Source organism: Artemia sp. Qi Xiang Cuo, chromosome 1, assembly GCF_049724085.1.
Source record: "Artemia sp. Qi Xiang Cuo chromosome 1, ASM4972408v1, whole genome shotgun sequence".
NCBI classification, from domain to species: domain Eukaryota; kingdom Metazoa; phylum Arthropoda; class Branchiopoda; order Anostraca; family Artemiidae; genus Artemia; species Artemia sp. Qi Xiang Cuo.
In genome coordinates, this window is record NC_142794.1 from 21,483,206 (window position 1) to 21,511,146 (window position 27,941).

The 27,941-nt window shown below is 36.0% G+C and overlaps 1 protein-coding gene across 3 annotated transcripts in view; it reads left to right on the top strand.

Annotated features, from left to right (window-relative positions):
- Positions 1 to 27,941, top strand: part of LOC148956111 (monocarboxylate transporter 14) — an 84,487-nt gene that overhangs the window by 17,709 nt on the left and 38,837 nt on the right. Inside the window, exons 1-4 of one of the 3 annotated variants that reach the window (XM_089094670.1) lie at positions 711 to 829; positions 8,410 to 8,580; positions 10,440 to 10,538; positions 22,688 to 22,889. In XM_089094670.1, the coding sequence (XP_088950796.1) occupies positions 8,548 to 8,580; positions 10,440 to 10,538; positions 22,688 to 22,889 (334 nt within the window). In that variant the 5' untranslated portion in view covers positions 711 to 829; positions 8,410 to 8,547. Of the gene's footprint in view, positions 1 to 710; positions 830 to 4,486; positions 4,618 to 8,409; positions 8,581 to 10,439; positions 10,539 to 22,687; positions 22,890 to 27,941 lie in introns of those variants that run through there. The other 2 variants (XM_089094756.1, XM_089094599.1) reach the window with 2 other exon arrangements.

The following is a 27,941-nucleotide window of genomic DNA, read 5'->3' on the forward strand; positions in this document are numbered from 1 at the left end:
GCCCTCCAATAAATTTTGATTCTTGAATAAGACCACCAGAAATCACAATTTCTAACCAAATGAGTCACCTTTGAAGTTTCGAAAATAAAAAATAAGAAGAATATGTTGAACGCCTATGGCTGTTCGTTTAAGTAGTACTAGAGCGTAACCTCTGAAGAATACGCACGTAAGTCAATTGATTAAAAGCGTAATATGTAATAATTCTTACACCTGAAAAATTCAGTGTTGCAGCTTTTATAATTAGAATATTTTTAGCATATATTTAGTGCCTTAAATTGTTTTTCTTTATATTTGTTACTCTTTAAGATTTCCCGTTATGCTTATGCTTGTTTATGTACTAAATAATGTATTTTTCTATATTCTTTGTTCAGGTTTGCGTAATTGTTCTGTTTGTATCTGTCTTGATGATTACTACTTAAAAATATTGCAATACTCTTCGTTTAAGTAGTGCGTGAGCCTAACCTCTGAATACTACGCACGTATGTCAATTGATTAAAAGCGTTCAGAGACTCAGGTATCAAATATGGCATGTTGAACACACGATGATGCATCTGCGTTTAAAGCCTGGCCTTAAGCCATAAATGATATATGTTTAAGATCAGGTTGGGTACTTTTTCTTGGTAGTTGATTAATTCTGACGTGGCAAGGGGTATTTTTGGAGTATTTTACTTTACTTGGCCGATTAGAACTATAGGTAGTTAGAACGACGCATTTATGTTGCGTTGACTCTTTGTGGGCTCTTGAGTGTTAAATTGCAATACTTTTGGGTGAATTTAAAGGCATCATGGACCAGTTAACACGCTAATTGGAATGAAGATTCAAGTCCTAGGTAGGGCTGTCATATCTAGCTGGGACCTTGTCTGGACACTGAGCTGGGGGGGGGGGGTTAGAAAAGAAGTAAAATTTTTAATCAGTCCAAAAACTTTTGATTTACAACACAATGGAACTTCTCGTGATTCGATTGGTGGCTGGTGGCTGCGGTTTAATAAGTTTTATTTTACTTTTATATGTTTAGCAAACTACATGGAAGTCAGCTTATAGCTAAATGGGCACTATAAGATTGACTTGACCATCGACTTCGTTCATCAATCCACTGGGGTGACATAACACGAAAATACTTTTTCCACGGTTGCTTTACTTTAGTACTTAGGTAAGCTCGTGACCGTATTTTGCAAAATAAGACCTAAATTGTTTCTGGTCGGGTTGTCAGATCCGGAAGGTCCACAACAGTATTGGTCAATGTATATTGGGACGGACTGCAAAACTAGTCGTATGCTGATATTTTATTCTCAATTGCCCTGCTGATATTTTATTTGTTTCAATTGTCCATAATGATATATTGGAAATAAAATTCAACTAACGAACCTAGATAACGATCTTTTGGTATAAATGTGAGCCTTTTCGTCATAGCTTCAATCACTGTCATGTCAACGTTTTATTGTAGGATGAAAAAGAGCTTCTAGCCATATTTTTTGAAAAAAAAACTTCGGGAGGGATGACCCCCCCCCCCCCCGATACATTTGTCCAATTCGTAAATACGTAAAAAAAACGTATATAAACAAATGTTTGATCCTTTTTTGTAACCTCACCCGAAAAAATCGTGGATATGGCCTTGATTGATGCTAACAATTTTTCTTTGTTAGGATTGCGTAAATAGGTCTGCATTATGGTAAATTCAGCTGAAAAGCTAACTCGGGAATCCAGCTCGGTGAAAGTAGCCTGTTGGGAACCAAAATTTAACGAATTCGTAAAACAGACTGCAGGAAAAAGAAGACACATTGCTAGTTTTGACATAATTGTATTATTAAGTTTCCGACTCAAGAATTATTTTCATCTGGTGATGCATTTTACTCGTGGCGCACATTGGTTCGTACATGGCGGAACAATGGCAACAAACGTATCTCCATGACGAGACGTGTCTCGGCAGATACTCATGTCTAGGTATAGTTCCAACAATCGCTCATAGAATATGACGTTTCAATGACCGAGTTACAAGCAAGAATCCAGTATTAGAGCCTAGACCACTGTGTCGGGATTAAGCCCCCCTCCATCTGTATTTTGATACTACATCAAACTTTATTGTTAATCATTTTATCCGTATAAGTATCTAAGAATTAACGTGTATGTTTTCTTTTTCTGGTAAATAAGGCTAATTTAGAACAAATTGTTTTGATAAAAGACAAACATTATGATTGGTTTCTTTGAAACTTCAAAGATCGTTCAATCTATTCAATTGGTAAAACCTGGGACGATTGATAGTAGGGGGGTTAGGGATGGACACCGAACAAATGGCTTTGCAATTGAGGACGGGGATGGATACAGAACTGCACCCATCTTCAAATTTGCGGTGAAAGATTTTTTTGGCTAAAATGAAAATCTTTAGTGATAAATTGGTACTGGTGCGTTATATGGACACTTCTAAAAAGTCAAGTTTGTATAATGCTAATGAAATAAAATAAAATAGGATGAATATATAATAATTTATAAACAAATTTTGGCTATATATTTGCACATTAGGGGGTGGGGGTAAAGCATAGCATATATTAAATAAGTAACCTAACCTAATCTAGGTACCGTTTTCCCCCTTGAACCCAAAAAACAATCGTTTAAATATTATAATTCATTGAGAAACCACGGCTTTGCAGTCATTCATGTATATCGGTCTTTTGAGAATAGCCTGTTTGACGGGTTTTTCGTGACTGGTTTCCTTGTACATTATATAAAAGCACAGTTTATATAATTAGCAGTATTATCTTTCCCTATCTTACCCATTATAAAAACCCGGACCGAGGTGCGGTTGCTCCAGAGAATGTATAAACCGGTATAAACATAAGCGGCATTAGATCTTTTCACGGGTAGACAAAGAATAATCACCTACGGAACAAGTACTGACAAAACCACTTGGCCGGCTCACCAATAAGTGGACAATAAATGCAGAAATAAGTGGGAGGAGCTTTTTGTTCTCACCGAGAATGAAGAGCCAGCGGTAAACTTACTGGATAATTATATAAACTGTGTATAAAAGTGTCCTTATAACGTACCAGTACCTGAAAATCTTTAGTGATAAAACATTTCGTTACCTTTAACGCAATAGGGTGAATGTCTTATGAGTTCGCTCGCGAATTCATTGTGGTCCAAATTTATCGAGTCTGTAAAACACTGCGACAAAAAGAAAACTTTACTTGTTTTGTTATCATTGGAGCATTGAGGTTCTCACTTTCAAGAATTATGTACGCCATGTTGTGCATATCACTCGTGGCGCACAGTGCTTTGTGCCTAGGTGTAGTTCTCATATCGCTCATAGAAAATGACATTTTCAATGGACGAGCTACAGCCAAGAATCCATTTCTAGAGCCTTGACGGGTGTTTCAGGGTTAAAGATCTCCTTTCTTGATACGACCTCCTCAGTTATTAACTGCCTGATCCGTATCAGTAATTTGCGTGTATATTTGCTTTTTCCCCGTAAATAGGACTAACTAAAAAATATTGTTGATGATTTTTGATACAGATGTAAAAGATGTCAGTTGTTTCTTGGAAACTTTAAGGACCGTTCATAGTATCCAATTGGTAAAGCTTTGAAAATTTGGTGGTAATAGGGGTAGAGATAGGAGCAGAACAGCAGGCTCTGCAATTGTGGATGGGGGTGGATACAAAACTGTACCCCTCCTCAGATTTGCGGTGAAAATCTAAAATGAAATCTTTTAAGATTAGAAAATGTTTACAATCTTTGAGGTAAAAGGATGGATGTCTTAGCAACAGATGATGGCAGTGTCGTGGTGAAGGTTTTTTATGGTCCAGCCGCCCTCCAAAGTGTGAAAAATTATACAAAGATATGCATTGATGGTTCTGGCATCTCTTGCGCCTGGGACAAAATCTTGATTAGTGCCCACCCCCTGCCCCTCAAAAATTATCTGGCCAGATTTTAACAAAGTTTGGATTTATTAACAAAATTTGAATACAAGGATCATCAAAACATTAAAATTAGTTAAATTCTGTCCACTTATTTTTTTTTTCCCAAGGAATGGTGATGAAGGTATGGGCAAAATTAAAATTTCAAATGGAATTTGCTATTACTAACTACCGACTACGCCCTCTACTTCATTTTAACAAAAAAAAAAAAAAATACAGAATGACTGACCGTTACATTATTTTTTGGAATTCCCCCCCCCCCTAAAATGTCTGCACCCAGGGCAAGTGTCCCCTCTCCCCCTAAAACCGCCTCTGAAGTATGCTCATCAAGTTGAATCATAGCTATAATTATATGGGGCTAAACCGAAGCAAAGCTCATCAAAGAAGTGATCCACTGTTTTTCATTAGTGCATGCCTCGTCATTTTTTATCTAAGCTGTCTTTTTTTCTTTGTCGCTAGAATTACTAATTCTAATGCATGAAGTTCGTTAAAACAAGTCTTTGACCTCAATTGCTCAATATTGGCATTTATATGGGAAGATTGGAAAATTAATCCTCAGTTACAAAAGGGTTGCATTGGTCACTAAAGGGCCTTGACACGGATGTAATTTACCGTAGGTTATTGGATATGCAGTCTACTATCAATACGTACTCTGTTTACATGGATTATAACATAATTTTGGCGGATATACTAATATAGAACACAAAGGTAACTTCTGTAGTCTTTAACTCTTTGTATATTAAAAGCGAAGCTAATGGAGACAGGTCCCCATCTCCCGTTCCCGAAACATAAAAATGTGTAAAAAAAAATTTTTTGGCATCACTGGAGATGTGTTTAACTGTGCTAATTTCGGAAAGGAAATATCTGTCACAAATCTTTTTTTCCTAAATTAATTTTGTTTTAAACTTTGAAATTCGAATGAAGGATGGAAGAAATTTGACAGTACTGTTAAGGGGAAACTATTTAAAATTGATTAAAATTCGACTATTAGCACAGTGTTCCCATAACTTATAGAGCTTGGATAAGAGATGCAAATAAACCACAGAAAACTAAAACCGATACCAAATTTCCCAGAAATCTTAGAAAAACCATTTAACTTCTCTTGTTTTGTGCCAGAGACAGAGATATCAAGTTTTGATGAAACTTGTATCATTGGGAAGTGTAAAAAAAATAAATTGATTAAACAGATAATAATTTTGTTCGAAATTTCAGGAAAGGGAAGTCTCTGAAAATTTTATAGTATATCTGCTGGGAAAACGTCAAAAATCGCCTCAAAAGAAATACCATCCGATCAATTTTGCATTTTGAGAATTTCCTGTGGTGCAGCTCCCTTTGGTTGAAAACCTTGCCGACACCGTTTTACTGTCTTGTGAATCAAATTCTATAGTCAAACCACAAATCCTCAATAGCTTTCAATGGTAATTAGTCCCTGGGAAAATCCGGTAATGGACCGTTTGTCTTTGAGATAAAAATGATTTTTAAGGTTTCAAATCCTCTCGACTTTGGTGGAGCGGACATAGTTTGTTTAACTGTAAGAAAGGAGCAAGTAAAGTACAGACAGGGCCGTATCCAGGATTTTTGTTTGGGGGAGGGGGAAGTATACAAAAAACTTTAAAACGCAACACAAATTTGTTTACATGTTTTCTTACGAGTCGAACAACATTTTTTAGGGGGGGGGGGTATCTCAAACTTGGAAATTGATAGGGGGTTATCACACCACGTAGTGACAGTTCTTCTAAAAATAGGCTAGTTGGGGTTTGTGTTTGACTGAAAAAAAAACCCAGCTGATCCTGACAGTTAAATACAAGATTGAATAAATCGTATTTCAATCTCACTTTCGCCCATTCTTTGCCTTCATCAGAATAGAGTATTTTAATTCATGTGATGTGTAACGTGAAGCATTTTAACAAAGTGGAGAAAACATCCCCCGTGAAAAGCATAAAACAGAGTTGACAACGAGCACACAGACAGAGATATTGAGATGTTGACGATTTTTTCTGAAGTTGCTCAGATTCTCGATTTAGTTTGTCGACTTTCTACTTTTTTCAAACTTTAGTGCTCCCCTCCTTCAATAAATTCCTGGGTACTTTCGCATTATCAGGGCCTCTCTAAAAAGTCAAGTTTGGTTAATGCTAATGAAATAAAATGAAATAGGATGACTATATAATATTTTAGAAAACAAATTTGGGCTATATATTTGCACATTAGGGGGAGGGGGGGCAAAGCATAGCATATATTAAATACGTAACCTAACCTAGGTACCTCCCCCCCCTTCACAAAACGCCAAAGAACAATTCTTTAAATATCTTAAAACCACGCTATACAATGTATTTCTCTACTGCGGTGTATTGAATCATCTGGTAAAAACGGGTTTTTCATTGCGTCTTTCACGTTTGACTGTAGCATCTCTTGTTGGACTTCTTTAGAGGGGCCCTGATAATGCGAAAGTACCAATTCCAGTATTCATCCTTAGTTTTACATATTTCCTTTTGTGATATTAACAAAAAATGTAGCCAATGGCCAATATGCAGGTCGAGTATGATTTTTTTTTCTAGTAAAAACTTAAAGTAGTTGCTTTCCAGCACAGTTTATAGATATTCTATAATTCTATAAACTGTGCTTTCCAGACACCAAGGATAAGATTGACCATGAGAATTGTTTGTTCTCACCCTATAGTTTTTCAACAATCCATATTTAAATTTTGGCAACTGTAGCCCTCATTGTTGGCTTAATTGTACCATAATACTGTTCTTCATTATCTTGCTTCACGGAACTTCCCCTTCAGGTTAATTTTCGTAGGTTAGAATGCCTATTTTTCTCGTAGATAATCTTTATTAAGCGCTAGCATTAGTGGGCGTTCAGACACTGGATTCTGTCTCAGACTCTGTAAGAGTTTCCCGCCCAGAATGGTTGAAACCTGGAAATAGGAACTACCGAGCAACATTTTCAGAACTGAAAACACCTATTTAGGTGACACTTATAATTGTGAATTTCCTATTCCTGAAAAATACCCTGGACAACCATTCTGAGCAGGAAACTTGGACAGAGTCTGAGACAGAATCCAGCGTCTGAACGCCCATTTAGGAAATGATGATCGTGGAAACGCTTTTGTCTTGGATACTTCCATATTAGCCAGAACACAATCGAGAAGTTATGGTAGGTTAATCCTAATGAAATATGCCAAAATATGATGATTATATGATACTTTAGTTTACATAATAATATAATTTGGTCTGTATATTTGCACATTCGGGAGGGGGGGGGGTAAAGTAACCTAACCATACCCCCACCCCCAATTGTGCAAATATATAGGCCAAATTATATAAGTCTAATGCATTCTGTCTCCCTTTATTTTTCTTTGTGCCTACGAAACCGGTTTTCTTAGATCTTACATTCAGCCAACTTCTCGAGTGTGTACTGGCTAATAAGAAATGCTACTGCCTCCATTTAGGCTTGTAAGGTAAGCTTTCGGAAGAAATTTTGTGTTTTAATATATGTGGGCAGGGCCGTATCCATGGAGGGGGGGGGGGCTATCCGGTTTCAATTCCCCCGTAGTTTTTCGTCCGACTCGTAAAAAGTAATAGAAACATATATAAACATGTTTTTTTTTAATTTTATAAAGTTCTTTTGTACCTCCCCCGAACAAAAATCTTGGATAGGGTCTTGGATATGGTTACTTTTTTATATCTTTAAGATATTAGTTTTTATAATTGAAATATTAGAAAGATTCTCGTGTCAATCAATTAATCTATTATATTAATTGTTTTCCGTCGCAAACCACGTCTTGCATAACATATATTGTGAAGCCCGTACTATATTTATATCCGGCTTATGTAGTTCTACTGTGCAATTTGTCAGGGAAACATAGGCATGTGCCCAAGATTCACAAAAGAAAATTTGCAGACCTTGCTTGAGTTAAGGGCTTATTAGGATTTAGCTAACGCCGAAATTGGGCTAGCGCCAAACCCATTCATAGTAGCCTACTTTCTGGTTTGCTAATTAAGATATAAAATGTTCACCATATAATTCTTCTTTTTGTTCTGGAGACTGATCTCCAGAGATCAATCCCACTCTGCTACCTCATGGATCCTAGGCATTCGCTGAATCTCATCGTGAATGACCCCTTGATCTTTTAGATTACATTTCCCTTTCATTAGTGAATCATTGCAGAGATTTACCGTGAAAAATGATATTGAGGATATTTCAATTAGTATTTTCTTATTTCTTCTGTAAAGCTATATTTGAATAACGCCTTATCTGAAAAAAAAAAGAAGTCAAAATGCAAGGCTTTTGTACTACTATTGTATCTATTTAAGAATTGTATTTAATTTTCAAGGGAGATTCATAGTTACTAAATTAATGCATGCGCTGTTTTTTCCCATAGAGAGAAAAACAAGGAACTGGAAATGTTCCAAGTTCTTTTTCTGTCATCTTATCAAACAAGTCCAAAGTAATGTTTTTTTACTAGTAATTTTCTATCACTTATTTTTCTTTTTTCAGAATTTTGACGGTGCATTACTCCTCTGGTAGTTGTAATGAACCTTAAACTATAAAATTTGTGAAGGTTCATTTTGACAGGACGCTTTGTGTCTACATTATCCCCTTTTCTTGGACTAGGTATTAGGTCTTGGACTAAGAATGATGGATGGACGGGATTCGATTCGACAAAGGGTAAGAACCGTTGTTTTTTTCACCTTTCACATCTATGGAGCGTATCCTGTATAAGCATGGGTTAGGTATGTTTAGTTTTCCCCATGTTTTCTGGAAGAAGACAATCTCCCATCCATGTGAAATACCTCCCCCCCCCCCCCACTCACACACACACACAAAAAATATGTGGACACCTTTTTATTCGTATTTTGTAAAGTTCTTTTGTATCCCCCCCCGCTTCGAACACAAAAATCATGGATAAGGCCCTGTTTGATGGATACATTTAAGATCTTTTGCACTGTGGAGTGTTCCTTCCAAATTTTGTTTTAGGTCTCTACACAACTTCAAAGAGATCTGACTCTCAAGGGGGGGGGCACTAGTATTTCGTGGGGGATGGAGTCAGAAAATAATAAAAAAGGTTTGTTTAGGCCACATATTTCTAATCCTTTCTGGGAGAGGAAATCCTTCAGGGTGATCGGGGGGTGAGGGGGAATCAAACTGTTCAGTGTTTCGGCCTTAACGTGCTGAGAATATATAAGAAATATTGGATTTTCTTGTAAAATAGAGGGGGCAGGTGTATATATGATTATTTGAGGAATAGAGTTTGTTTCTCCCCCTCCCCGAAAAAAAGGCAAATTATAAATCAAATACAAGGAAGTATTTAAGATGGGGTGTGTGCACCTACTTGGTGAGGAAACCCTTTTTCTCATATACCTATTTTTCAAAATCAATTAGTACTCTCGCTGAATCATTTTACATGTTAAATATCGCGCATTAAAAAAAAAAAATTGAGGCCAGCATTTTTTGTTGGAAGGATATTTTGGACCTGTCTTTAAGGAGTTTACCCTTCCTGTATATCTACACGCTTATAAGGCCAAGCCAGACAGGATGGGAAAAAACAAATCTCCGTTTATGATGTCGCGGGAATCGTGTCACGACCGATATGAGCGCTTCTGCTGTATACAACAACCAAAGATGCAGTGGTAAGAATTGAAAGGGTTCACAAATAATGCTTTGCCTTCTTTTTCTGAAATTAATTTTGTTTATTGACTTCAAGTGAAGATCCCGATGAAAAAAAGCTTAAAATGTATCGCTTGGATTTTCGGACTCTGAAGCTTAAACATCATTTCTAACACAAAATGTTGAGGCCTCTACGCTATATTGATTTAAAAAAGAAAGTGCTGATTGCTTTTCTTGAAATAAAAGGTTTTTTTAAAGGGGATGAACAGTATCAGAAACTTAATTTAGGAAACACTAATTTAGAGTAACGCTTATATGGCCATTCGATAAATAAAAATTATTTTGCGAGTCTCAGCGTCGACTGACCGCCTCAAAGACAGGCCCATTAACGAACGTTTCCAGCACCACATGGAGCTCCCATCGCTGACAAATTAGTCAAATGTGTCAACAGTTCAAATAGCTAACGAGAGGCTAGTTCAAAATAAAAATAAAATAATATTCTACTACTTTTTAAACAAAGTGCTGTCTATTCAACATATCTACAGCATAAATATTACCATGTGTCGGTTATGTTTTCAATACTAGTGGGTAGCACCGTATGGAATTCCAAAAGTTTTCAAATTGTTTATATGATGCTTCCTTTGAGCTGATTTTTTACGTTTTTCAAACAGGTATGCTAGAATATTTTTAGGGGCTGCCCTTTCCTGAACTTAAAAAAAAAATTCTGCTCCGTTTAGTCGAAAATACAAAATTCACACTTTCTAATGATGTAAGTTCCACCAAAACTGAATATCTCTATCTCCGGCACATAACGAGTTGAATGAACAAAAAATACCCCCCCCCCCCCCAACAAAATTCCTGGATACGGCCCTGCTCATGACTAGCCATTTATTAGTTCTAAATTATTTTTTTACTTTCAGACTGTCAGTGAAACTGCTTCTGTACGCACCGACATGTCTAATTGTCCATCACCTTCTGTTTATGACGATGGCGATGAAGAAGGCAGCGAATACTACCCTGTAAGTCATCTTTTTCTTCTTAAATGCCCAGGTTTGCGTTTTTGCAGCTATTATGTTGTGCTACATTTAAAAGATGCATCTGCATATGGAATATTTTAAGTTTGGGGCTCCCTGTGAATCATGTGAAATGCGCACCCTGATTCGCAAAAGAGTAAACTTATTGAACATTTTTCTAGATTTAATTTTTTTTAAACTATGATGCGAAATGCCAGATTACAAAATTTAGTCCTTGTCAGGGCCAAACGAAAGCAGGGCTAAATGAACCGTCTAGGTCCAAACGCAGGTCACCCCCGAATTGGGTGGGAGGATTTCGTTAAGGAAGGCTTAAGGGAAATGAGAACTTGTTGGGATTGTGTAAAGAGGGTGGTTTTAAATAGATTGGGATGGAAGAGTGTGCGTAGCTGTGTTGCCCTCAAGCGGCTTTGTGCTGCAGTGAGTTGTTAGTAGTAGTAGTAGTTGATATGTCTATGATATATTTGATGCTGTATATTTTTCAATTTCTGTGTCTACAGATAATAAAAGTTTTTTTTTATCACTACTTAATATTTTATACAGTATACAAAAGAGAAAAAAAGTTTAATAAAAAAGGACAGATTTATGATTCTGTGAAGGTTACAGATTGAGGATTTATGCTCCCTGTGAAACCTGCAATTTTACAGCAAGGCTATAGCTATAACTGGCTATGAATGGTCAAGATGTATGAATGTATTTATGTTTTAGTTCAATATAAAGGTTATTGTGAAAAAAAATTCTATTTTATTGGATTAATTTGTTTCAGATATATCCATTCACCAATCCAGCATTATGATATTACTTACGCTGAAAGCTTTCAGAACTCGCTTAAAAGTTTCCTTGTGGAAACGGTTCTATTTCTGCATGTTTTGTGCCTTTTCAGCGCATTTTTCAATCTTTAAAAAATTTCAATAAGGCTTTTCAGAAAATTTTCTGACAACGCTGAGAAAAATTCTGATTGGCTGAAATCATCTTACTATGAATCGGGCTTAATTTGAATTACGGCTGATATGCCTGATAAAAAGCGAAATTTTCTCAAATATTCCCAGAGAATCCTAGAAGAGACTTTCATTAGCCTTATTAGGAAATTTCTTGATGGGAGGGGGAGAGGCAAATTGTACCAAGATCTCTGTTTTAAGCGATCTTAAATGGTAATTTTTCTCTCACCTTGTTCTTTCAATCTTTCAAGGTATTAAAACATATGTATACAATATATTTAAGAATATTTAAGTTTTTATGGTTTGGTTTTCCCATTTAGCTTAATTTTTGGACGTAACAGCTTCTTGATTTTCTTTATGAAATATAAAACAAATTATTTGAAGAACACAGGTGATTCTTGATTTGTTTTGTTATTATCTTAAATTTCATTCAAAAGTCCAACACTGTGAAAGGTTTGCAACCATGATTTTTTAATATCGAAGGCTTTTAGCCTAAAATCTAGGAAAAAAATTAATCAGTACAAATCATAATGCCTAGTTTCCTTGTGACAGGCGGGATTGAACCGGGAAACCTTTGATAAAAAGCCACAGCCTCATCCACTGCGCCGTCACAAGGTATTTAATTAACTAATTTTTGTAAGATGTTGTTCGCAAACTTTTGATAGAAGAAGACTTCTGCACTTAGCGTAATGGCTGATGTAAACTACATTTGAGTTATGCAGCAATGTGTTCAAATCTGAAGCTTTTGGTAACAGAGGTATATATATATATATATAGTGTGTGTGTGTTTGTGTGTGTGTGTAGGGTATAAAGAGCATAATTTGTAATATAAAAGTAAGATGCTTCCCAGAAAGAAATCGTTCGCGATCCATGATTAGTATGGACGCCACTGGTTTTTTCGTCAGGAGTTTAGCAATGAAACAATAAATTTTGAAACAGTCTCTATTAAATTATAGTCGCATGCTCCATACAAATTCACATCTAGATTTTCAATGACCACTCCATTTTTTCAATATTGCAAAAGAATTGTTTACTAATATTGATGTCCTAATCAATATTAGCGTTCTTGCATCGTATCAGTATCGTCGTATCGTATCTTTACGATAAGTTGAGATACATGGGAAACAAGGTACTTTGATCTATTAGAACAGTATGTAGAACCTTCTGGGAATGATTAATTGAAAAGTTTAGAGATCCAAAAAAGGAGCATTTGCCTGCGGGTCTGAAAGTGCTGCTATCTACAATTGGCGCCCATATCCATTCGTTATTTCGGTTGAGCTTGTTGTTTCATTTTCTGCGTTTGGACCTGCAGTAGGGAATGATAACACAGGTGCCGCGTAGAGTTAAATAGTTCTAGAAATTTTGGATAACTCTTTGCTCTTGTCTAAGTATCTAAGTAGCGACATCAGAAAAGTTGACCCAGGGCAAAAAAACTTTTATTTTTTTTTTTTTTTTTTTATAATTTTTTTTTTTTATAACTGATCGCCATGGTGAGGTGCATCATTTGAATATTTTCAGTGGTGGACAAGTTTTTATCCGTGGCACATGTTGGTAAGAACGAAATTGGATAATGACTTTACGAAATCGAGCGGTTTTGATTAATCCTGATTTGGTGCGAAAACGCGCTAAATCCTAATTTGGAGTTAAAGCAAGCTAAGTCAACATTTTGGGGGGCGGGTGGTTCAAACCCTTAGCCCCCACCTGGATACGGCCTTGCGTACAACCCTTCGCCGGCCTTTTCTCGAACGTTCTCAGATCGAAGGCAAACTAATGAGGTTAATTGCGCCAATTAACTTAACATATGATAGGTGTGTCGCAGTCAAGGAAATAAAACTTTGAAATCTGCTAGCGTTTACCGTATAGTTTATTGGTCTAGAATTTACAGGGCTGCCAAATTTCAAGCGAATCTCAGCACTTTCAATTTCACTCCCGACTTCAAGTTACACAGCGCTTCAACTGAGATAATTGAAAGATTTAAAGTTTGTATGATTGGAGTAGCCATGGGCCTGTTGCCCCTCTAACTACAAAATACAACCAGACTTCCGTTTTTACAGCCATGCTTATAATAGGATTATTGTGTTCAAGGTGTAAAGTAGCCAACCTTTTTTAGGATCTGTAAAATTTTTGTCAGCTTTGACGATGAAGTGCTTGCAAAATCAGCTTAGACAATATTGGGCTTGCAGCTTGTGTTGCTTGTATGTAATTGAGACAGTGCTTCCGCTGCTTCCTATTTTCGAGAAATTTTCCCCAGAGAAAATTGCTGTTCACGAAGATCAAACATCTTCATGAAATATTATCGAAACTTCTACGGCTGGTTGCGGAAATTGCGTCTTTTGGACAAATTTCTTGGTTAAGATTTGATAACAATGGCTTACCCGTGTTTGTTTGGCAGTTATTTCCTCATTTTTAGAATTAGACCGAAAACCATTCAAAAAGTAGCCGGTCGAAGTCGTAACATCAAAGTTTTGATAGGGTCAGTGGATCCCGTTAACCAAAGTATGGAAGAATATTGGAGTTTTGTTCCTCTTGGTTCACAGGAGACTTTTTTTCTTCTTCTGAAAACCAGCACGGAGCCCAGACCAGATTTTTATTCAGCTTTGAATGATTGTTTGGGGGAATCCTTAGCTTTTCGTCTTCTTCTTGTCAGACACGAAGTTCTTTGCCAAACTTAGTTTTCACGGGCGTTGCAGATCCATTCATCTTCTTACCTCGTATGCTAGTAATAATATGACTGAAAAATTTATGTAAAAAACTTCTGTAAAAAATTACAGAAGTAGTTGTGTATTCTGCGATTTTTACATCGACATTCCTCTCTTACTAAAATCCGGAAATATTTGCCGAATGCAATATTCAATTTTGATTGTTTGAGACACAGGTCTGCTTTTTTGTAGATTTTTGAAAAAAAGGATTTTTGCCGAGAATTTGCAGATTTTCCTTCTTTCGCTTCCTCCCTGCGTGCAGTCATGTCATAATAACATCTTATAGTTCCTAAATATTTGGTAAATCTTTCTAGTAACCGCATGAAATGTTAGGTTTGCACTGTTCCCTCTTATTAGAAAGCGCTTCTAACGCTCCTGGCTTAGAATATCGGTCCATATATAACTAGACTTTCTTTATAATGGTCATTTCCCCACGTGTCGCGAGTAATGGTATGATTAAATCTGTTAATTTTCAAATATACGTGGAATTTTTCTGGTTGTATTTTTGAATTTAAAAATTTTACTGACTGCTGTTTTGTTTAGTTTTAGTTACGTCTTTAATTATGAGGCAGCATAAACACAACAGCTTGGAATCAAAATAGGAAAAATTTAGGTAAAAAAAAACTTCTAGACAATTCTTTCTCTAATTAAAAAAAGTATCAGAATTTTCAATATGTTTTAAAGATAATAAGGACATGTGTTTTTACAGTTTCTGTCTTGAAAGCTATATCGAGTTTGATGTATATGGGTTTGAGCTGACTTTTTCCGACTTGTCTTAAAGTAACAAAGATGCATTTAAACAAATTTTTGACGCATTTTGTAAAGGCTTTCAACAAATATCCCCCCACCCTTCCTAACAAACATCTGGGATACGGCCTTGGCTGTATCCAACAGATTCTCTTCAGTTGTTTCTTTGTGATGTAATTTTTCAAATATAGTATTCTTCCTAATTTGTTTTAGAAACTATGACATTTAATTACGGTATTTTAAAACTTCCGCCAAAGATTTCCTCGATGATAAATTTTGTCAATGATAAGATTGTCACTAATGAGATAGTAAAAAATCATTAACATTTTCTTGTATCCATGCGATATATCTGACGCATCAACGCACTGTCTTTTGCTATTGTGCTTAATATTCCTTATAAATCATAATCTACTTAAATTGTTTAATAAAAATATAATGCCTGTTTCTTTTGTACTAACAAAATGAAAACAATGCTAGTAACAGTTCTGCTAATAAGTGCTTCCACGCACTAACAGACAGAGGCGTTTTTAGGGGGGCGTTAAATTTTAAATAAATAATCTAACAGTTATAATCATTTTGTAATTTTTTTAATTTAATTTTTTTTATTTTTAATTTTTTTGGGTGACAGAGCATGCTAATCAAGATTCCGCCCTGGGCAAATGAGAGACAAGAACCGCCACTGCTAACAGATTATAGTTACTAAGAACTGCTATTGAAATTCTCTAACAATTTGAAACGTTGTTAGAGAAAATTGTTGATGGATTTCGAGCGTGGAATTAAACGAATTCGAAGAATAAAAGTAAAGAATGAATTTGCAAGTTTCTTGATTTAAGGTTTATGTTCCTTCTGAAACATGCTTCCAGTTTTTGTACACAAAGTGAATTGCTGTGGAAATCTTTGGCCGACCCGTCAATGACATAGTCAGCAGGAGAGATTGAGCGTCTAACTCCATCTTTACAAAACTTGGGCAAATATTGAAAAGGTGTACTTTTTAGAATCTAGATTCTATGAAGAGTTGGTACAATGCTTAAACTCTTAAAATCTTTCTTTTCAAACGAATAAGCTGGAAAATCTTCCTGATTTTATTTTTATTTGAAAGTTTTGCTGTGGTACCAAAAAAAAAACGATAAGGTGTCTAGTGTCAATGTCCTTCACCAAAAGATCTAGAAATTTTCGCGTGTGGATCAGTGAAATTAATTTTTGTAAAAAAAACCCTCAATGTTGGAAAACCTCTATTGTTTCCAGCCTCTATATTAGTAATTTCTTAAGATGCTTTCTCATTGGCTAGATATTGGTTTTGTATTAACCCAACCTCGCAAGCACTTTTAAATGTAAACATGTATTTTGCAACCATGTCAAACAGGTCTTAATCCTGATGCTAAAGGCCAGGATATAAAAATTTGGGAGCTATATCGTGTCACATTTTTCCTTTATATCTTCTAAAAATGAATGAAAAATTTTGAGGCCTGCACATGCAAGAGCTTATTAATGAAAAACCTGGCTGGAACGGCCTTGCTTTATTTGAAGACTGTGGTAACTTCTTAAGCCTGATAACGGACTAATTTGAATACTCTTGTCTATGCTTTGCAGGCTTTTATGGTACATTGAAGTCTTGAAAAATACAAAAGGGAAATATAAAATGATTGTAAAAAAAATAGCCAAACCCTTAGAGCAATGAAATGTTTAATAGACAGACTATGGGGAAATCCTTCCTGTGTCTAGTGCAAATGTCCTCCTGGAATTGGTGAAATTTTGGGTCTAAGAAGACTCTTTTCTAACGTGTCAAACTCTCTCTCCAAAATCTTCTCAGCAACACGGGAAGAAAGTGTTAGATATGCACGAATTTATTTATCTTTGGCAAGCAGTTTTGATTAGAATTGGAAGCTTGAATTGCCACTGAAACACTAAACACATGTACTAAAACCCTGAAGATAAAAATTTTGAGGAAAAAATTTGGCAGCAAAACATTTGCACACCTATATCACTCTTAACCAAGGGCATATCCAGGATTTTTTGTTCGCGGGGTGATTCTTTTTTTTGGGGGGGGGGTGTTTTTCTAAAAAAAAAAAATTAAAAACCGCGTCCGATTGAGAGGCACACCTGGAATAAGCCCTTTTTAGGATTGTATAAAAATTATTTCATTTCACTTGTTGATAGATAAGACTATCCATCCGTTCGTCCATACATCATTTGTTGGGCAGAACAGATAGATAGTCATAGAACTAAGGGATTCACTGGCATTCCTCTTAGACTCTTGAATCCCTGCATACGCCTTTGAAAAGATAATAAAAGATAAAAGACAGAAATTTGTTTTGACTAGGGGTGTATCTAAAATTTTATTCGGGGGTGGCGTTCAAAAAAAAATTATTAAAAAATTTGTTTATAAGCATTTATTTTACCTTTTAACGATTCGGACAGTTTATTATTTATCTATTTTCGGGGGGGGGGTTGAGCCCGATGCCCCCTGGATACGCCCCTGGATTGCTTCTTTTTCCTCTCATTTTGGTTCTTCTGCTTTTTGCTTCTTTGGGGTTTGGTGTCATATATCATATAATACAGTTGTGAAGTTTAAAAATGGACATAAATGATTAAATTGTTCGATTATCATAAAACTTTGCTTCTTCGTAAGTTAAGGAAACGACGCTACACGGTGAAAAATCCGTTCGCACTTTTACGCTAAATTATGGTGCAACAAGTGGACCTTACGCTTAAAAGCGTACTTTTACTTACGGGTGCTAATTCAGCGTTTTTCTGTTAGAGGTTAAAAAAAAAGGTCTTCTAGCGTACATTATGACTGATTTAACTTTATGGGTGGGTCCACTGCATTCGTCACTGCCAATCCGTGTGATCCTGAAATTACGCTTTTTCAACGTTAAATGACCATCATCTTTTGCGAAACTACAGTCATTTAGCTTACTTTTTTGTTGGTTTGGCGTGAGAGGCGTGGGCTACCAGTTTCGTTTCTACCTATCAAGGGAGCATCCACGTCTCAATTTTTTAGCGTACAATTACGCTTGTTTAGCGTAAATTGATAATGATTAGCCGTTAGGGGCGGGGTAGCCCTTAAAGGTTTTTTGGGGGGGTGGGGGGCAGTGCATGATTTGGGGGCGGGGGACAAAGGGTTTTATTGGAGGGGGGAGGGTCCTGATTTGATATTTTGAATTGTAGCTTTTACAATTGGATTAATGAACACATTTGATATGAATATGTACAACTATTCAAACCAATATCATTGTTAAGTAATTGGAAAAATAGGCTATGATCTAACAGCTGTATTACAATTAAGTCTTTTCCAGTTATAAACAGTTTGTTAATCGACTGGAAAATAATAGTTTCACTAGTGTACAACACTCGGATTCAACTGTAAAGGCTGAATTTGAAGACAGGTCTATATTTCCGGGGAAAATATTAAGTCAACTGACAGTAGAAAAAAAAAGTTACAAAGTTTTGGGTGGAGTTGCGGTCTTGCTTGAAAGCAAAGAATTGTATGATCGAAGCAAAAGTTACAACTTCTAAAACTGATCAATACGATGTAAAAATGCTTGTTTCTTGGCGGAAACGGTCAAACTTTGAAGTGAAAGCCCAGCTTGTGGCTATTGGTAGATTCAGAATATAAAACAATATGTATAATTTGACTTAATTTGCTTTTTGGAGGTATAAGCAGTATTCGAGCAGAATGGAAAACTTGCTTGGAAGCAAAACAAATTGTACGGTCAAAGAAAGTTATTCTATTCGACTAAATTTAAATGTATGTAACAAACTTCTCCATGACGGTAAGTAGACCTTTTTGCTTCCCGTACTTGATGCCAAAAACCCAGTATGACATGAACCATGCAAGTAAGGCCTCCAGCATTGTTTTGCATTCACAGATTTCCACGAGGTCTGTGTAAACTACAATCCTGCGTCGAAAGCTGACATGAAAGTAGTTTGGAAAATAGTAGTTTGACTGGTATACAACACTGGGATCCAACTGTAAAGGCTGAATTTGAAGACAGGTCCATATTTCCGTGGAAAATATCAAGTCAACTGGCAGTAGAAAAAAAAAGTTACAAAGTTTTGGGTGGAGTTGCGGTCTTGCTTGAAAGCAAAGAATTGTATGATCGAAGCAAAAGTTACAACTTCTAAAACTGATCAATACGATGTAAAAATGCTTGTTTCTTGGCGGAAACGGTCAAACTTTGAAGTGAAAGCCCAGCTTGTGGCTATTGGTAGATTCAGAATATAAAACAATATGTATAATTTGACTTAATTTGCTTTTTGGAGGTATAAGCAGTATTCGAGCAGAATGGAAAACTTGCTTGGAAGCAAAACAAATTGTACGGTCAAAGAAAGTTATTCTATTCGACTAAATTTAAATGTAAGTAACAAACTTCTCCATGACGGTAAGTAGACCTTTTTGCTTCCCGTACTTGATGCCAAAAACCCAGTATGACATGAACCATGCAAGTAAGGCCTCCAGCATTGTTTTGCATTCACAGATTTCCACGAGGTCTGTGTAAACTACAATCCTGCGTCGAAAGCTGACATGAAAGACAAAAAAAAAACAAAACTGTTTGGACCGTCTCCCAAGCTTTAAACAGAGATGGCAACAGGGGAAAAAGTTCTTTACCCCAAACGCGTTATGAAGGAAAAATATAAAGGGCATTAGAAACTGTTTTACCATTGTTTGGAAAATAAAAGCCAGAATTCTGAAGTAAAAAAGTACACACGAATGAAAATATATATTGGGGATAGCGCGCAGACAAATGTTTCGCAATTATTGTGAGGTTAAGGAGAACATCATGAACCAATGGGGAGGAAAAAAAAGTGAAGAATCCAACCACACCTAATCCATTCAATTAAACAAATGTACTGACTGATCTTCTTGTCATCAATAAACTAATTATGGTAAATTTGGCACCATGAATATTTCTACGACACCAATGGGTCCTTATGTAATACAGAAGCTGAATATTCTTGTCAAAAAACAGAAGTTATTGCACTTGAAGATGTAGAAACTTAAATAGAAGTCTATTTAACATGTCAAAACTAATTAAATCAGACGGCGTGGAAACGCAATCCAATGAATAACGTGTACTGAGCTGTGACTACTCGCCGACGACAATGATAACCGGATCAACGGCATCACAGGCATTTTCATCACAAGCATCCCCCTTCATAACACCTTCATACAAGTCATAGTCTATGCATGGCGGTAATGTAAGCTCTGTCACATGAAAGTTGGGCAAGATATTGAAAGCAGAATTGAACTTCACGCCATTTTCACACTGTTTCCTAATATTTGAGTCCTGTAGCTTTTTTAAAGATTCATCATAGGATACTTTAGTTCTTTCCAATTAATGACTTTTCAAATAGTCTTTAGCTGCAGTGCTTCCGGAGAACATGCAGACTCTGCAAGGATTCTGCACACTTCGGTTAAAGCATTTCACGAACCTTCCAATAAAATTTGGACCCAAGCTGTCTCTACATATACAGAAAACAACTTTTAACCTTGTCCCACTAATCAAAATACCTTCAGTGCGAAGAGACAGTAATTCATTCACAACTTTTTGAAGATCTTTTCAGGACCAATAATCTTGAAGTTCGATGCCAGTACTAGTATTACTAACTGCACTAGCTCTAGCCTTGCTCGAAGCCAAGATCGGAAGTTGAGAACTCTCATATAAAAAGCTAGAGCGCTGTACTTTCCTGACGTAGACTTTTTAAGTGGATTTTCATTTGTACTTCATCTTGGTAGAGCTGAAGAAATATCACATTTTTCTTCATTTCAGGATCAGAAGCATACAAAGAAGCAAAACAGTCACCATCATAGAAGTCTCTATATACACCTTTTTCTGAAGTATGATACCAATCTGTCAGAAATGAAATAAGTCCTCTGTGTTTGAAAAGATTCTCCAAGGTGGCTGCAACTGAAACTGCTTGAACAAATCTCCTGTTTCCATACTTTTCAAGTCCAATTCAGACGTGCTCCGGTACCACAGTACTGCAACTGTTAAAATACTGGTCTCTCATGTACTTAGATCTCAGTGGTAGGGTCGTAACAAGCAGTAAATGATCATGCATATAATGACATTCAATTTCGTCATTTATTTTCTCAAACAAATCTGGCTGAGAAACAGAAGAGATTCATTTAGCAACACTTTCTTTAAGTTCTTTCGCTACAAGTTCTGAAGCTACATGTTTCTGTGATTCTAATTGAAGGAGAAGCAAAGTAAGTCCATTTGCAAGTGCTTGCCTTCTAGGCTCAATAGCATTGATACCAGAGTCACCTGAAGATGTTTGTCTTAATCCTGGTGTGCTGCTTTTAGCTGTAAAACCAGCTCCCCTTATTTCATCTTAGTTCAAGTCCAGCATTTTCGAGTCTAGAGACTCAGGAAACTTATTTGCTTCAACACGATCTTTACCTTGGTCAGGGGGAGTGTACAGGCAGTTTAGCCGCATTATCTTGCAATTTTCTGCAGATGTGAGACCGCAGGGAGCTCTGTACTAAAAAATTCTTACTACAACTTCTAAAAGGACGTGGTATCTCATGTGAATCTCTTACATGGGAGTAGAGGTGGTTAAATAGAAGGTTTCTCTTCACAAACTCTGATTGACAGTAACTAATACTGCAGGAAAATCTGATTGCAGTCTCACTAGGCACTAGTGTAACATAAACAGCAGTCTTTTCAGTTTTTGAGTGGGATTGGAGATGAATACCAGGTTTGTTACTCCTACTGAATGCCTGATAGCAATTGGGTATGGGGCTTATGGCAAGACAAGAGGTGAATGGACTGGCATGTTGTTTAACATGAACTGTATATTCTCTCAGGCAGTGAAGTTCCAACGAACAAACTAGGATTCGCCATGGAGTTCTGCAATTTGATGCCATAAGATCAGATCTGCAATTAAGTTTTACAATATACAAAACTGGAAAATATATGCATATATATATATATATATATATATATATATATATATATATATATATATATATATATATATATATATGTAGTATCGTATTTTCTTCTGTGTTTGAGCGTTGAACGTTGAAAACAAGCAAAAAAACTTTTTGTTTCAGATTTAACTACGCTTTTCGTATGTAAAAATTCAGACAGTAACAATCTGCTGGTTCCTAGAACATCTACACCTTCTAAGACTTTTTTGTGCCATCTGATCTTAGCTCTTCTTTTTTGGAATCTTCACCCACGTTCCTGTTTATAAATTTGGTGCCGTTTGGTACTAAAAATGGCACAAATGCATATAGAGGTCTTTTCAACTATAAATTGAATTCTTAATTTTTACTTTTTTGTAAAGGTTGGCTCCATGTGACTGTGTAAGCGCAGATTGTTGGTACTTACACATATTTATCACTTCAATCTTTTTGCAAACCTCTAAAGCCAGCTTTCTTAAGGTTGACGACATTTAATGACATTGAGCAAGGGGAGCGTTATCGGATCTAAATGCGGGCGGAGCGTTATCCAATCAAATCCAATGACATTGCGCGAGCGGGCTAGTTTTGTTGGATAGCCAATGTAATTGAGGAACACGTCGTTCCATGCATTTTGCTAAGAGTGAGGTATCTGGTGAAATCTAATGCATAATCTGTGGCTTAAGTCCCCTCGTAACCAAGTCAAACTATCAAGTTCCATTTTTACTGTCCTTGATTCTTTAAAAGTGGTATTGCACTGAGTTATGTATTTGCTACATAGTTCAGTTGAATAATTATTTATTGTATTTTGATTATTTTTTTAATACTTGCTTTTATTTTTAGATGGACGAATATGTTCTTGGACCAGTGGACGGAGGATATGCGTGGGTCATTGTCTTTTGTTCCTTCATGTGCAATTTAATCGTTGATGGAACTTGCTATACTTTTGGCGTTTTCATAGGTGATTTTGTAAATGAATTCGCAGTTGGAAAAGGAGTCGTTGCTTGGGCTGGCTCTCTATTAGCTGGAGTTTACATGACTGTCGGTAAGAACTTATATGACTGATTTCTGTTTGATTTACTTTTTTAAACAATAAAATCGCGAAGAAAGGAGAAAACGAGGACAATAAACAGTGAAAACATTGAAAAATTATGCAAATATTTCGGTCAAGAATTCCGCTTGGCCGTCCTCAGTGCAGAATAAAACTGATAAAAATATAAAAAACCTTAAAACAAAACACAAAACTAAAATAGGATGACGTTTTCTGAGTAACGGTGAAAGGGTAACGAATAAAAAACGCAAGTGTAAATGGTATTTCAGTTTTGTGAAACTGAAATACCATTTAGACTTGAGTTTTTTCAGCCACTCATTCACGAGGATGATTTTCAGCCAGTTGAAAAAATAATTGAAGACAGAAACAAATATTTAGGCAAGGATTTCCGCTAAGCCCTCCTCAGTGCTGAAAAAAAAGAAAAGAAAAAAAGACTAGCCTTTCCAAGTGAAACCTTAGTAAAAAAAAATTCTCTATTTTTGTCTTTTCGCTTCGTTTTTTAACTGGCTGAAAATGACCATGGTTCTCTTGACTTAATTATTTTTATATTTAATATTTAATCTTAAATATCTAAAATGAATTATTTTTATATTTATATTTAATCTTAATTATTTTTATATATTTTGTTTGTCTTTCATCAAACGTTATTTTTGTTATAATTGTTGCTTACTGCTACAAGTGTAATCAGCCAAATTATTGACACAACTTGCTGCAAATACATGAAATGCTGCTTTTTTTGTATTTGTTCTAAATAGATATTCATCCCATACAGTTGACGGTTATGGTACCCGTAGCAGAATATGCGTAACTCTATTAATATTTTCTCATTAATCATCTGAATATCAAGCAGGTTTTTACTTGATTAATTTAGAAAAAAAACAGTTCTTTGATGAAATTAAAGAGCGCTGTTTTTGCAATGTAATTTTGAGAAACTGTCTCAAACAAACTGAGTCGTGATATTCCCTAAATTTGTAGAATTCTGAAAAACTTTCTCACCAGTCAGTTGTTTTTCAAAAAAAAGTATTTTTAAACTTTTGGTTACTTTGGTCCTTGGTACGCTCTTTACTAGGTTGCAGCCATTGCTGCAACCGTGATATTCGAATGCTTGCGGGTTGACTGTGAATAAGATTAGAGTTGAGGTCAGCTTTTGTAGTTCTCCGCCCTGCTGGGGAAATTCACTAATGGGTCCCATGTCTTTGAGACGGTCAGTCGACGCTGAGGATCACCAAAGGCTTTTAAGGTATCGATTGGCCTTAACAGTCATCAGCCTGTCAGCTACCAATGCTCTATTGAACAGATCGTTAGAATGGTAAGGTATGGTTTCCGTCAATCAGGTGTGATTCAGGGTTAAGTAAGCTGTGCCTGATGATTGTTGTTGAAAGGTGATTTTATAAACCAAGTGATTGATGGGTTTTCTTTTGTGGTGTATGCAGATTATGGTTAAATGTAAAAAAAAATAAGCACGCATTATTTATTTTTTTATTGATATTTGTTATTGTTACAGCATATCTGCAAACGAGAGGGAATAGTGGAGAATTCCCCTTTCCTTAGATTGGTCATAAGAACCCAGTCCTTGTAAAATTGCAAAATATTGACCTTAAAATGTGATTTCCACGTTTTGATCTCTTGTCTTCTTATTGTTTTATTTTTTCTGAAGCCATTTCTTTTTACCAGAAAAATGATTTCAGATAAAGTATTATAGATGTACAGTTGTTTACAAACGGACATATAGTGTATATCTATATATTTTTCCAGGAATTGGGATTATTTTCTTCTTATACGGATTTCTTTCTTTTAAATAAATAAAAACAAGTTCTGAAAGAGCTTCCAAAGTTTCTAAGAAAACTTTTAGTATTCTATCGAAAATATACTACAATTCATACTGATGAGCTAGGAAATTTGTTGAAGCAAGCTTCTTTTTCTTTGTTTTTTACTTTTATTTAAAAAAATGTGGACGAGTTTAGGAATTTAAAATTTGATTATTTTTATCCTCTGTTAGTGTCGTTGCTGCCTGGAAGCAGTTGCAGCTTTTTAATTGATTGTCCACGATTTTTTTTTATAGTGGAATTAATTGATTTATTAATAGGCTGAAGTTTTGAAAACATTTTCGTAGATTCAATCAATATAAAGATTCCTTTTATCTCTGCATTGAGCAAAATCAGAAAAAAAATGTTTTTCTTTGTAATTTTCAACGTATCCTTTACCATTTGTTCAATACACTTGTCTCTAGAAATATCAGTAGAACCCCCCCCCCTTCCCCTGAGACTGAGATGAATGACTGTGGGAGATGTACTAAGCCAAAAGAGAATCGAAATTTAAGGCAGCTTCCTTTCCATATGGAAGTTCCAGAGCTGCCGAAAATCTTGATTTTCCATTGGATGAAAATATTTTAACATCTAAAGCTATTTTTTCATTTACTGTGGGCTTTTGTTATTTCTAATTTTAGACTCGATTACTAAGATTGTATTGAGACAAAAATTGTACTTAGACAAATGGGTTATTCGCATCCCTATGGTCGTTTGAGAATATATCAAATGATGGTGACAGGGAAATGGGAACTTCCTAAGAGGGTGTAAAGAGGGAGACTTTGAATAGACTAGGATGGAGGAGGAGCTTGCGTAACTGTGTTGGCCTCAAGCGGCTGGGTGCTGCGATGAGTTTTCAGTAGTAGTAGTAGATGGTGAAAGGTTCGCGGAGCAAAGTATAATTCGAAAAAATAAATTTTACGGCTTGAGTCGGCAGTTCTATTCTTAATTAATTTCATTAATTGATTAACTAGTCTTAACCAATTGACCTTAATTAATGAATTTCCAAGTTTCATGTTGTTTATTCTTTTGTTATATTGGGGGAACCCTTTTGCAGTTTATAGGAAAATGCAAAGAATCGATAGATTTAAGGGAAGGATTTTTGGGGGAAAGTTCTATCGATGGAAATAATGCGAAAGGAGGATTTTGGGCAATTTTACACAGCTGGGGAAATTGCTGAGAATAGGGCTGAACCTTAAAGCTTTTTTTCTAAAGGCTTAGGAATGGTAATAAGTAAATTTGAAGAAAAGATGCTGGGTAACGAGAATATAGATCAAGTGAATAGCTTCACTTAACTTCGTAGTATTACTAGTAAAGACCCTGGGTAGAATGAAGATGTTTAAAGTAGAATAGCCAAGGCCCTTTGTGATTTTTCACTGTTGAATAAAAGTTTGGAAGATTTGGAAGATAAATCTGCGAACGAAGATTAGAATATTGGAAGCCACAGTGATGTAAGGGGGTAAGTATGGTTCTGAAATGTGGGCGTTCCTGTTTTCCAGAGAAATTATCTACGGATTGCTTTGAACACGCGTCTGACTGACCGTATTTCTAACAGTAAGCCATACGAATATAGTTCATTCCCGCTTTCTATGTCTATAATGAGAGAAAGGTTGAGTTTGCTAGGAAATGTTCGCCGGATGAGGGATGACAGATTGCCAAAGCTTGTCCTTGTCGGCCAACAATCTAGGGCCACACGATAAGCACGTTATCCTCGAATGGGGTAGGAGGATGTCGGAAGGAATGATTTAGGGAAACTGGAACTTCTTCGGAGGGTGTAAAGAGAGAGGCTTTGAATAGATTTGGATGGAGGAGGAGCATGCGTAGCTGTTGGTCTCAGGAGGCTTGATGCTTCAGTGAGTTGTTAGTAGTAATAGTGTTTATATGATGATTGCATTCACGTTTATAATAACGCTGGTTTAAGATTTACATTGATTTATGATGATTAATATTAAGCACTTTCACCGGTTTGTTCTTCTCTCTGGTCTCTCTTTTGTTCTTCGTTTTGGGGTCCTTGTTGGCTTTCGTCTTATCATTTTTTTTTTTTATTCCTTCTTTATGCTTAAAATTGAAGCTGTCAACGGCTTTAAAATATTTAGTGAAATTTCACGAAACCTGGTTAGTAGGCTATATAGTTGATTCAAGACCGATTTTAATAGTTGTTGAAATATTAAGTTTTTCAGAGCATCTACAGTGTATATCGTCGAAAGTAGCATGGAATATAGGTATGATAAGGAAGCTAAAGCATCAGTTTCTGCGGAAAGTTTTGCGTCTTTTATATCTTCATTAGTCCATCCTTATCTACTATATTGTTGTTCTGTTTGGTCTGGAACATTTTATGTTCACCTGAAACCTTTGCGTGTTCTCCAGAATTCAGCTGTGCGTGCTATTTATGGAATCGATAAACTTGCCATAGTTACAAATATTTATTCGCGAATCCGTATTTCACCATTTTCAGGTTGTGCTTATTTTATAAGCTTCAGCTAATGTATGATATTATTAATAATATTGCTCCAATGTGTCTTCGTCATATGTTTGAGACAGCTGCTGATGTCCGTGGGCATTTAACGAGACAGGTTGGTATGTATAGAAGGCCGATTAGAGAGTTTGCGAGGTTTGCTATCTCTGCTTGTCATATTCTCCCGGTACTGTGGTCTCAGACGCCATCTTCTATTAGGGATATTGCTGAAAGGTCTGGCTTCCGTGAGCAGTTGAGGCACCATTGCCTACAGGTTTATTAATTCCAATTTTTTTTTTTCTCAAGTAGCCCTATATGTTTGATATTTTTTATTTTTTGTTGTTGTTGTGAAAATAGGAACCCGAATGCACTGATGTAAGTGGATGTAAGTTTTTTTTTTTTATTGGCAATACAAGGCCAGGTCACTGGGCTTCATGCTTTTTTGTTGATTTTTGTGAATAAACTATATCTCTATTGAAAAAAGAGGGGTCTCTTTAACCTTTATTGAATACTGACTTTTATTGTTTATTCTTTTTTGTCAGCTTCGATAAACGCACCGATCTTTTTCTTTTCTCTATCTCTGTTTTCTTTTCTGCATTGCCACTTTCATTAATGAATGAAAGTGGCTGGGGATGGGATGGGGGTCAGTGGCGTGACTCTGTAATCTCAGCCAGAGTCTACCCAGCTTTAAATGGGTACCTGGAGAAATCTGGGGAAGGTAAATAGGAAGGGTGTGCGAAAGCACAGGATGGTTGGCCTTAAACCCCCCATTGTACTTCCTGGCTG